Here is a 12,373-nt window from a genome sequence, read left to right on the forward strand (position 1 = left end):
TCTTGACCAAGTACATGCTGCATGGCAGGTAACGAATTGCAACCTAATGAGCCTTGGTAACAGCTTTCCTGAGGAGCCAGTCGCTGGTTCAGTGACCTGTATTACGCAGTATCTCGTTTGGCAGAGAATTAAGAATGGAGCAGACACATCATCAGCAGATTTTACTGAGTGCAGACTCATTTTGGTACAAGCTGTCAAAGTCCAAGGACCCTCCAATCTAGCTTTCTAAACCTCATCTCTCAGTGGACTGTAATTGGTTTATAAATTGGCTTAAAGATAGTAATGGAACTAACCTTTTTACACAAAAAAGCATGTCTGCAGCCATGATAAACTTCACCAAAGCTTAAAAACAATACTCCTGCATAATATATGAGTAAGACATCCTAGTGGGTGATTGGTGGTGGGAGGTTAGTGCAGGCTGGTGTTGCAAAACAGTCAGGCATCGCAGTAACTCACATAAGTGATGTTAGAGTCACTTGTGTAGAAGTTGTAATTCTCAGGAGTTTTTTAACTGTGTTTTCTCACTACAAGAATGCTAATACGGTGTTTGACTTCTGCTGTGTCAGCTTGCGACAGATGACAGAGCTCTCCACTGGACCACTGCTGATCCAAAAAACTGAAGTGCCTGAACATCAAGTAACCTCCATGAATTAAGGATTCTTTGTACAAAATGTTATTCATTCAGCATTGTTTAGTTACTGTTTTTTCTTTGCATCTGCAAATGCTGATCTGTTGTGCAGATTGTTCCCTGGCTGCCTGCACAAAAGCTTCTTTATTATAAGTTTCTTTGTTTTAACATGCTAAAGCTATCCACAGATAGATGTGTGCACCGACATCTGAACAGAATATAGATACTATAGATTCACGTACCCTCACTGCAGGTCCTTCTGGGACATCTATTGTTGAATTGCACATTATGTAATAGTACCAAAAAATTCTGCTTGTGGCTTTCCTAGTCAAGTTAGCTGTGGTATTTGAGTTTTCCTCCCTTCTCTGCTTTTCACGATGATTAGAAGTTCAGTATGGACATAGGAAAGTTAGATGAGCAGAATTTGAGGACTTTAGCTCTTCAGGTATGCTTAATAGTTAATGACAGTTGAGTGCAGACATGTCAGCCAGTCCCAGAGATGGCTGGGTTTGAACAAGCCACTGTATTATAAAGATTTTAACTGCCACATAAACCTAGTATAATTTTAGGTTTAAAGTAAACTTGAAGAAGTGTGTATTTCTGTTTACCATATATTAAATATATACAGCCTATGAATATATGTATAAAATTGACAAAGATCTTTTTCGAATTAGGATGGCTTCCTTCAGTAGATTGTGTTCTGTTCTTTTAAGTAATTGCCTTATTACAGTAGTTATTTTTTTAAACAAAGTTAATCTTTTTAAGATTATAAGGGTACTAGGAAATGTTTGAAGATTTGCATTTACATCCCCTTTCTTTGTCAAATTTCCTGTTTAAAAAAAGGGGAGAAAACCCATTTGTACCTTATTATTAAAGATTATTCCTAGCATAATGGGAATCAACTCATATCAAGACATGGATATCATCATTTTTTTAAGTGAAGACCAGTAAGATCACTCCACTTAGTTCCCTGTCTCTAGTCAGCTCAAAAATATCCTCATATTTCATCTTAGCACACTAGTAATAATCTGTGCATGTATAACTGTAGTATACAATGCTTATAGGTTAAGTGGTTTGGAGGGTTATGGCCTAACAGTGCAAAATACCACCATGTGGTAGTCACAGTAGAATAAAACCTGAAGCCAGACAATACAATAGAAAATGCAAGCTATCTGTAAACATGTTTTTAAAAAAATTAAGACCCTCTGAACACCTATTTACTTATAAAACAAGATTTGTACTATTTAGCAGGGCGTCTCCAGCAGTAGCTTAATTTCCCTCCCAGTGCTATCTGAAGATTCTGAACTGGAGCTGAAGTGCTTCCCATCTCTAGTAAAACGATGGCACTGACTAGATGATAAAAAGAGTATTCCGGAGTTGTTTTGCTGGCCTCTGTCTGAAGGGCTTCCCTTGTTCCGAGAGCCTAAAGCTGCAGATTTTCCATCTGGCCTCATTTTTTATTTTGCAGTGGAGCTTTTTGTTATTCTCAATCTCTAATGAAATAGTTAAGATGAATAAAAACCAAAATAGATGAAGAACACAGAGCTCTGGGCAGGAGGAGGAGAGGAGAAATAGTCATGCTTTTTCTCTGTGAGAGAAAAAGAAATTTACAACCACGGCTATCTTTTCAGTTAGGGCAGTAGAGTCATTCATTTGGTCTGTTAAACTTCTGCAGAGAGATGGATATGTGGGTTTGGTGTTTTTTTTCTGATCAGTTTAATCTTTGTGTCTCTTGTTAATGGTATCTCTTCCTTACTGATAAAGGTCACTGTACCTCTTTAGGTGGAGTCTGCGGGTTTGGGTTGAATCACAGAATCATGTAGGTTGGAAAAGACCTTGAAGATCATCCAGTCCAACCATTAACCTAACACTGACAGTTCCCAACTCCACCTGATCCCTCAGCGCTATGTTGACCCAACTCTTAAACCCCTCCAGGGCTGGGGACTCCACCACCTCCCTGGGCAGCCCATTCTAGTGCCTGAAAACCCTTCTGCAAAGAAATACTTCCTAACATCCAGTCTAAACCCGCCCTGGCACAACTTGAGGCCATTCCCTCTTGTCCTATCGCTTGTTACTTGGTTCAAGAGGCTCCTCCCCCCTCTCTGCACCCTCCTTTCAGGTAGCTGTAGAGGGCGATGAGGTCTCCCCTCAGCCTCCTCTTCCCCAGACTAAACACCCCCAGTTCCCCCAGCCGCTCCCCGTACGACCTGTGCTCCAGACCCTGCCCCAGCCCCGTTGCCCTTCTCTGGACACGCTCGAGTCATTCAATGGCCTTTTTGTAGTGAGGGGCCCAAATCTGAACACAGTAGTTGAGATGAATAGTACCCGAACAGCTGCAGAGGGAAGCTGTACTGCAAACAACAGGCACCTCGTCTTCAGTTCTCTCAGGCACCTCATCTTAAGTTGATTCAGAGCATCTGGGATATCATATCCAGAATTATCATATTCCCATAACTACAAAATAAACAGGAAAGCAATTGTGATTCAGTAATACCTCCAGTTTGATATCTGTAGTGGCAATGCAGTAGATTGTAATCATTTCAGTGTATCATGCAATAGATTGCAGCTTATTGTGAGATAGCCGTGAAACACAGATGAATCTAGAGAAGTGAAAATTGCAATGTAATCGATATTCAGAAAGATAAAAAGATGAATTCTTGTCAAGTGTAATTGTTGAACACGGTTGTCAAAGAACAACTGGTTATAGCTGTATTCATTCTTACTGAAGAAAAGAAAAATCCTTTTTGATGGAGGGAAAACACAAAAATAGCACATTTTGAACAGGAAGACTGTACATATTTTGTGGGTGCGTATCACTCACTTGGGAACTAATGGCTTTTGTGAGGAAACATCAACCAAGAGTTTGTCCAGCATATTGTGCTGCACACGTGTCTCGTGGTCTTGCTTGGGGAAGGAAGGTGTTTCTTCAGCTACATGCATACAACAGGCCAAAATGTTTGATATCTGAGTAATCTGATGGGCAAAAGGAGGCCGCCTGTTTACTTGCTTACACCCTGAGCTGATTCCCAGTCGGCGTAATGGGAGTGTAAAGGCGCATTGTTTCTGTGTGGCCAGTGTGCGAGACAGAGCAGCCACTTGCTCTTCGGTTTGTTTCTGACCTTTATATCAGAGCCATATAAGACAACTGAATTTTATTTAAGCACTCCCGTAGGATGATTTTATTTCAGCCTTTGAAGCGTCTGTACTTTCAGCAAGAAGTGCTAATGTAATTATGATATGACATTCCTGTTCACAAGACCCTAGAGCTGCGTGTTTAACTGGATTAAAGAAATGGAACTTGGTGGGGGTTTGGGCCTTAAAAATTGCTCATTTTTTACTTGTTTAATCATGCCAAAATTGAACAAGGAAAATATTCTTCTACTGTACCTTAGCCCTAGTTGTCTTGACTCTGCAACCACTCTGTTGATGATGACTCAAAGCCATGGTGAACTAATTAAGACAGTACTGTGTTACTAACAAAAGAGCTGCTTTCTTCCTCCCTCCTCCCCCCAGCAGTTTGTCAAACAAAATTGTATCCTATACCAAAATAATAGAAATCTAATGTATCCTGGCACTCTGTCTCCAGTCAACCAACAGTATTTTGTAATGCTGTTTTAGTACGTGTATTAGAGGACTTGTGTTTTACACAGCCCATTAACACAAGGGAATCATTAATTTCTGGAGAGCGTCTTTGCCAGAAGGATGTGGGCTTTAAATCTTCTACATACGTAGAAAAGTACTGTCCATCTCAAACCTTTTAAATGGGTACGATCATTATTGAAAATAATAGGATAGTAATATTTTATGCTCTGCATTTTAAAGACCTGCCTTTTACAGTTGACATTCTTTTAGAAAACTCACTGATACATTTGCATCTGCATAGACATGCTTACAGTGTCGTAACATTTTTTCACATGGATCTGGATTATAAGGTGCTGCTGTTTCTCTTTAGTTTTCTGTGCTTCGTGTGCAGGGTAAAATAATTTTGTATTGTTTAAAGTATTTTTGTGCTAATGTAGTTGCTCTTTCCACCTTTGTTTTTTATATAAACCAAGGGCATGTGTTACATCTGCATTTTGAAAGTCATCTTTAAAAACTTTTAGCAATAGTTAACTCAGCTGCTCATTTCTGCTCTCTAAGGGGTCGCCTGGCCTGATATGCACCGTCTGGCTGACAGAGTCCATCTGGAGGAGTTGACTAAAATTGGCATTCTGAAAGGCAATGTAGATGACATGGTGAAGGTTCATCTGGGTGCAGTATTTATGCCACACGGACTTGGACATCTACTTGGAATCGATGTGCATGACGTTGGAGGCTACCCAGAGGTTAGTGTTAGTCCATTCTCAACTGCCTTGCAGATTAACCCCTCTCTAATCAATCAGCATTTCTGTTAGTTTATGCATGAGTAGCCGGTCCCATCTTCTCAGAGGTGGAGCAGATGTGCATTCAAGTGTGTCTTTTTCTGGATGTGATAATTTATGCAGTTTACTTTAAGGGAATCTATTTGTTCATTAAAACAGAAACTGCTTATGGGGAGAAGTCAGCTGATGCCACCCTTTGGGCATTCTTAATCTGTTCAATTTCTACATGAATTGTGTTATTCCTCCATGAGTCATCACTGTAACACATATAACTCAAGCATACTGTGGCAGAGAGCATCTCTGTCTACTTGAGACCTGTAGTGGGAAGTCTCACTTGCTCCATTCCAGATGCGAGACAGCAATGGGAGCCCAGTGCTTCACCTAGGCTAGTAAATCCTGATGGCTGTGTCATACGGAAACAACCTGTCTCATATTCCTGTCTTGAACTTTGATCTCCAGTGTCAACATGGGCACCTGTGTACATGTGTTGTCCTGGAATAAGAATAGAAAGAAAAAAATGCATCAAGTCTTCCAGTCTTTGCAAATGTGAAAGGATAACCTCTTGTATTGTGAGTTTCTGCAGAAAATACAGAATTATTAGCTTTTTCCTTGAATTAGTATGATGGTGCATGACTGTGGTCTGAAAGCACAGAATGGGTAAAATCCTGTAACCAGCGAATAGCAAGATGTTTGCAATGATACGAAAAAAAAACATCTCTAAGGGGAATTGAACTTAAGTTTTGAATAAAGAAAGGAAGTTTACAGCAGCTTCAGAAAGATTTCAGAAGGATTTTCTGTGTGTTATGTATTGGTTATTTGAGGCTAACTGTTTAAGGATTTTCAATAATTCAGCGTGAAAACGGATCATTTGCCTTCTCTCTTATGTAAGGTGTTCTTTTACAAGAACCTGAAAAAGAAACTAAGAACTTTTTAGATAAGGTTTAAGCATATTTTGGAGCTTGTTCAAGTTGAGTGGACAGGCTACATAACAGCTGCTATTGCTGGGTTCACTTTGGCAGGCAGGGAAGAAACAGTATGTAATATTTGAGGGTACTCGTTATGTTCACAGTATAATTATTGTTGAAACACAATACTGTGATGACAATGTATTGGCATCAGCTAATAAACTTATACGTAATAAAAATGAAACAAAAATCAAAAGCAACCCTATTAACACTTTTAAATTTTCTTCACTAGCTAATATAGAAAGGATGGATGTTTGCCCCTCTATCTCTCCCAAGTGCATTCTCTCTGTGTACACATAGAGGCATTCAGCAAAGCACAAGGGATGTCATTACTCGGGGAGTTCATGGACTTAAAAATCCAGGACCCCAATGTTGCATGGCTTTGCTTAGATTTTTTTTTTTGCCAGCGTTGTGTATAACCTGTCTGGATTTGGTGGACTTAGATAAACTGGAGCACATATTCAAGACTCGGTAGGGTAAAGACATAACTAAATTTTAGGAACAAGTGAGAATTGTGAGAGTGAAAAGTACTGGGCTTGGTTTTTACTTAGAAACTGTATGCTTTGAAGGTTAGAACAAGTACCTTAATTTCAAGGGAGATTTCTAGAACTGATTTGGGGGCAGTATAGAGCAACTAACCCTATATACCTTCCATCTCTCAGCAGGTTTCAGTAGTTTGGCATATGAGCTGCGGAATCAATTTTGAAATTAATTTTTATTTACATATGATCAAATTTATAACTGTTAATTATCCAGTATATTATATTTGTAATTTTTCTGAAAGCAGACCAATCTACACAGTTTTGAATGAGCAACCTGTTATAGATGAAAATGGATATAGAGATTGTATTGTCAAATGAGTTAGGCTCTCCGCTTTCATACTTAGCATGTGTAAAAACACCAGAGCTCTATGCAGATAGAGAATTTTATACCTGCGAATAGTAAATTGATTTGTTTGTGTAGACATGCAACTGCATTCTTACATTAAGAATGTTTGCATGGCTAATCTATTTTCAAAATCCAATCCTAAATAACAGATTTCCTGAATGTGGGAGAAGCACGTGTGTGAGCTCACAAATAGCTGAAGTCCTGCATTTGCATATGAATGTGCATATAGATGGATGCGTGGCATCAGCTTAGCTTGAAAAATAATGATTTGGGGGTTCTGCAGAAGAGCAGCCCTTTTAAACTGTCTCTGCAGCATTAATTCCACCTCTGTTAGACCCATCACTTCTCTCTGACCCAAAGGATGAGGCTCTTTATGTTGGGTCATTTGACTGAGGTGAGGTACCTGGGCACTGGAGCAACCTGACAGTGGAAACCCCACATCAAAAGCCTTTCAGTGGGCTGAGCTGCATTAACTATCTCCAGTCCTGAAGCTCTAATGGGAGTCACAGTCCCTGCCCACGTCAGGAGGGAGCGTAGGGCTGCGGGGCCAGGGAGGCACTGGAAGGCTTCAGGGGACGTGGTTTTCCCCAGGTAAATCTAAATGCGAGCAGTTGGGCACTTCTCATGTGAGTGTGATACATGTTCTTAATAAACGGGAGAAGGTTTTTTTATCTATGCCTTGTTGTTTCATAAGAAAACACATTTTGAAGACATGTAGCACACTGTGGAGTGGTTTTTGCTGCATTTTAAATGTTTACCAGCTAGTGAGATTTTTCACAAAGAATTTCATAAAGCCATTTGTGTTTATTGTACACTGAGCCCATGCCTGTAGTATCACGCTCTTTTTTCTAGCTGGTTAAGAAGCAAGTTATTTGCTTTTGGCTGAGGGAATTTCTGGGAGTATTACAAAGGATTTTTTAAAAATAAAAACTTTCCAAGTGGATATTATTCCATTATTTTTCCTCAAGTGTAAACAGTTACATTTGGAATAATACAATAAGCTTTAATTTCCTAATTTTTATCCGTCACAAAGTTTTGTGTGTTCCAAAAAAACTATTTCCAGACATTGTTAGCTTAGATTAGTTATTCATTAGTAGCCAAAGATTTCTTTTTTCAAAATTGGCAATAATAAGTTTTCATCTTTTCCAGTAAGCTGCTTTCACATGCAGCACTGAACAAGCACTTTCTTCCTCTTTGACAAACACTGTAAAAAACTTGCACATTTTCTGCAAAGGATACTCTGGAATATTGGAAAAATAAAACATTTTCCTTCCCTTTTTATGCCATGATAAAGAATAATTGGGTTTGGCCAGCAATAAATGCAGCTTAGCAACTGTGTTTAGGGCAAGATTTTTAAAAGACCAGTGTTTCCTACTGAAGCACATAAATAAATGTCCTGATTTTCAGAAGTACTCAGCAGTCAAGGGCTCCTTCGAGAATCAGGTCTCCTGCAGTGTACCATGGTATTCCTCGTGGGGAAACCAAGCATCGAACACTTCTTTGAAAATCTGTCTGCTTCTTTTACGGGTCTAACTACAACTTGAGCATTTCTGAAAATTCGGCCCCAGTGGTACTAATCACTTCAGAAAATCTGGCCCTTAGTCAGGCAGAGCTAGCTTCAAAGGGTGAAAACTCCACTGGGTTTAGCTTCAGCTGTAAAATTTAATCATGGAGATGGTTTTCCCACACTCTTTCATTTGTTTCTGGGTAAATTCGATACGGGATATAAATGAGGGTTTGTGCCTCTTGCAATGGGGAAAATGTGGTAGGTGATCCCAAATTTTCAGACCCTGAGGTAGATGGGGCTGAAGTTTTCATTTAAATCTAGGTTCTGCGTCTCTAGATGCTTGAGTTGATTCAATTTCATGTTATATTAATTGACTGTAAGGCTCTAAAGAATGCTAAGTACATTTGATGACTTTCTATAATAATAAGCCAGTTAATTTAGGTTAGGTTAATAACTACTGTGATTTTAACATCTTGTGAATTAAGAGTTTCATTTTGTTTTGTCTTTTAAAATTATAAGATTTACCTTAGTTTAAAGTTTTAATTCAATTCTCTATTCTCATGAAAAGCTGATCCTTTCATCGCTATTCTGCATCAGCAAATTAAGGTTAGAGGTTTGTTTTGATCCTGGAGTTATCCGTGTCCTTCCATTACTGTGCATGCTTGGGGAACATCTCTGCTGCTTAGAGAGGTGTACAAGCTGTGTCTGGCTCTAACAGAAATCATGCTCCCGGATCCCAGATGACTGTCTGGGGATTTAGGTCACCAAACCTACTAGAGAATACAGGAATAATCTTGTTCCCTTTCTTGTTCTGGCAAAAATTATTTTCCTTATGTATCCTACTTTATGCTGAAACAGAAGATTTCATTTTTTTGTGGTTAGCATTGCAAATGATGCATTAATGTTTTTTCCTTTAAGAAGCAGAGGATGAGGTGAATTTACCAAGAGGCCTAAAGCTGTTATGTAGAGCCCCAGTGATGCAAATTGCTTCACTTGGTCGTAATCTTGAAAAGCCTGGCTCTAGCTGTGTGTACCCAGGAACTGCAAACATGAAACAACCTGTATGGTAGGTGCTACGAGCGAAGAATGAAGGGGACTTTCACCAGTTCTACCTCTAGATTTCATTCTTGCAAGTGATTGTACACCTTGAGAAAAGATTAGGAGAAAAAAACCTGCTGCTTCTATTTCATGGGGTCCCCTTGAATCACTTTCTTTTCAATTCTTTGAATTCCTCTATAGCAGAGCTGTGTGGTTTTGTGGGCCATTGAGGTGGAGTGCAGGCAAGAAACAAATTGGTGAAGATTTTCAATTCTACAGCATTTCCATGCAGAGCAGCAGTGAAATCAATAGTGCTTGTTCTTATCTGTTGGGTCGAACACCCACCGGGAGAGTTTCCTGCAGTGTAAGCTTCTCCTGTGGGATTTTAAACCCCTCCCAGAGTTAGGTTCATAGATCTTACCCTGCTGTGGCATCTTAAGTGTGCTCAGAAAAATTGTGATATTTCCCAGGAGCTTTTCCCTGTGAAGACAGATGCTGGAGTCTGGGTGTTTATGGGGGCTTGGGAATTGAGCAGAGAGAGGCAGGAGAGGAGGGAAGGCTCAGGTGTTGTGTTGGTGCAGTGCCGTGGTGCAAACTGTGCCCTGTCACACCACGGGGTTTCCCTTCTCAAAGAAAGCATTGGGGCGTTTTTTGTGGGTTTCATTGGTTCTGGTTAATTTTTTTTGAAGGAGATACTTGCTTATGATTGTTTTACTTGTTGAAGTTTGTTGCAAGAGACTTGGTGTGCTAAGAAAGTTTTTATCTGAATATTTATAGTAGAAATCTTTCTGAAATTTTAGCAGAAACTAACAGAGCTTGTGTGGTTTTGAACAATTCATTCTAGGCACAGAATGAGAGAAAACCCAAACTAATAGAGTTCTGCTTTCAATTATATGTAAAAGTAAGGTATAAAAAGTATTATAGGTATGCTTTAGGGGTTTTGCTATGCAGTTTCCACTAATATTAGTATCAAAAGATCACAAAAGAAAAGCCCTTTCATTTAAGGCCATCACTTGTGTATGCTTTCCATCTGTCACAAGAAAACCTGTCTATTAGAATTTAAATGGCGCTTGTCATTGGTCTCATTTTAAAACTGTTGCTGGTAGCTTTTGCAATTCTTTATCTCATGTCTTAGGCATTCTCTATCTAAATATTCTCATCTTCCAGGTTTATGTTGTTGTCAACCTGGTGGTTCTTACTCTGTGCTATTTCTTCTTTTTTCTCATGGTTAGGTATTAAGAAAAAAGAAAAAATATAATCTGTATGTTTTATTTCCATTATGATAGCAATGGAGCTTGGTGGCATCTGAGGATGAGGAAGCAAAAATAACATGGGAAGTTATGCTCAGAACCGCACTGTAGCAATGGATTGAAATTCAGTTCTATCAGACTCAGAGCAGGCAGCAGTGCCTCAAGTAAGTGGCAGGCAATTCGTCTTCATTCCCTGCAATAACAGGAAAGTTATTAGGCAGCTTAAACCTGATACCACAGTTAATACCTAGGAAAAGACAAAAATGTTTCAAGTAAAAATAGCCAGTTAAACATCGTGTGCCCTCCATTCCCTCAATATTAACTTTGAGTCTTGTCCCAAAAGCTCCAGCTAGTAATTAGATTTTCCTGCAGAAGTGGAAGCTTTCACTTGCAAATGCCACAAGTGGTATGTGATGCTTGGGGCATGTTCTCCTGTAACCTGCTGCTGATTTCAAAGGCAAGTTCCTTCAGGTGACTATTGGCAGCTCAGGCTGCTGGGAAAAAGCGGGATAGATTGAATAAACTAATCTTCATTAGTGGCACTCAGCAAGAGAAACAAGGGCTTAGAGACAAGGGACCAGGAGACAAGTGAAATGGAATTCAAGACTTTTATTTTATTAGCTGCATAGCGCTCCGTTCTTTTTACAGTAAATGAGCTAATTAGATGCTGGGTATACCTGATGGGAAAACAGGGAAGAGTGAAAGAGCTGGATTTCACTTTGGTGTTGATTTCGTATAATCTAAATATAATGTTAGTATTCTGACTAATTTAAATACTTGATTGCGCTTAGCTTGGTAAAGTTGTTAGGACTTCGCTGTATTGGATGTGATCCAACTGGGACAGACTATTTGTCAGGCTTAGAAAAGTTATGTGATGATTTAGCTGGAAAAAAGTACCAGAAACTAGTTTGTGTTGCTACATGAGTCTTTTACTGTGGTTCAGTATTTGCAGTTACGAGTAGCTTTTGTGATCTCTGCTGTGGCCGTGTTTTGCTGCCATTGCTGGCTTGAGGCAGCTTCTTGGTGATGCCACCTAAGCGTTGCGGCCCCTGGTTTCAGGAGGGACGGTGTACTTGCATCTCCATGCTTGTGCGTCCCCAGGCAGTGCAAGGGCCCTGTGGGCAATGTCCAGCCAGCACAGAGACATCACCTGTGTTTTTCTCCTGTCCTGATACAAAGATGGTCCCAAGATCAGACTCACACAAGTGGGCCTAGAGCTATTTCTGCTTCTGATCACTTTGCCTGGTAGCTTGTGTCTGTGGGACAAGATCCAGCATGATACACATTGCAGTTCTTCTATGGAAAGAAACCATATACCATTAAACATTAACCATTGAGTTGCTCAGGAGCAGGCAGTAAATTATCCTTATGCTGAGGTATTCTGGGGATATTGGAACTTTTAGTCTGCCACAGCCACTTTTCTGGGGGATAGGCATATTTGCATACTTCCTAATTCCCTGCTTATTCCAAAAATAGATCTATATTTTATATTACTGCACACTTAACTTAATTTGAACTTTTATTTTGCTTACATAGTAATGAAATCAGTTTACATAATAATTCTCTTGTTCCCTTGACAGTCCTTATTGCCTAGACATGCTGTTTTTTGTTACCTTACATGAACCATTAATTGGAATCTGATGTTCTTGGCAGGAGTACAGTCGCAAATGACAGTGTCATACATCTGTGCTTACTGTGGGGGGAGTGTCTCAATTTTAAAATGTGAGCAAAACCTC

General features: G+C 39.6%; 1 protein-coding gene across 1 annotated transcript in view; it reads left to right on the top strand.

Moving 5' to 3' along the window:
• PEPD (peptidase D) overlaps positions 1 to 12,373 on the top strand; it is a 150,429-nt gene that overhangs the window by 125,350 nt on the left and 12,706 nt on the right. The window contains exon 14 of the mRNA XM_026856947.1: positions 4,769 to 4,953. Within this exon, the coding sequence (XP_026712748.1) occupies positions 4,769 to 4,953 (185 nt within the window). The remainder of the gene's footprint in view (positions 1 to 4,768; positions 4,954 to 12,373) is intronic.

This window comes from Athene cunicularia (assembly GCF_003259725.1).
Source record: "Athene cunicularia isolate RWA chromosome 11 unlocalized genomic scaffold, athCun1 chr11_part1, whole genome shotgun sequence".
NCBI classification, from domain to species: Eukaryota; Metazoa; Chordata; class Aves; order Strigiformes; family Strigidae; genus Athene; species Athene cunicularia.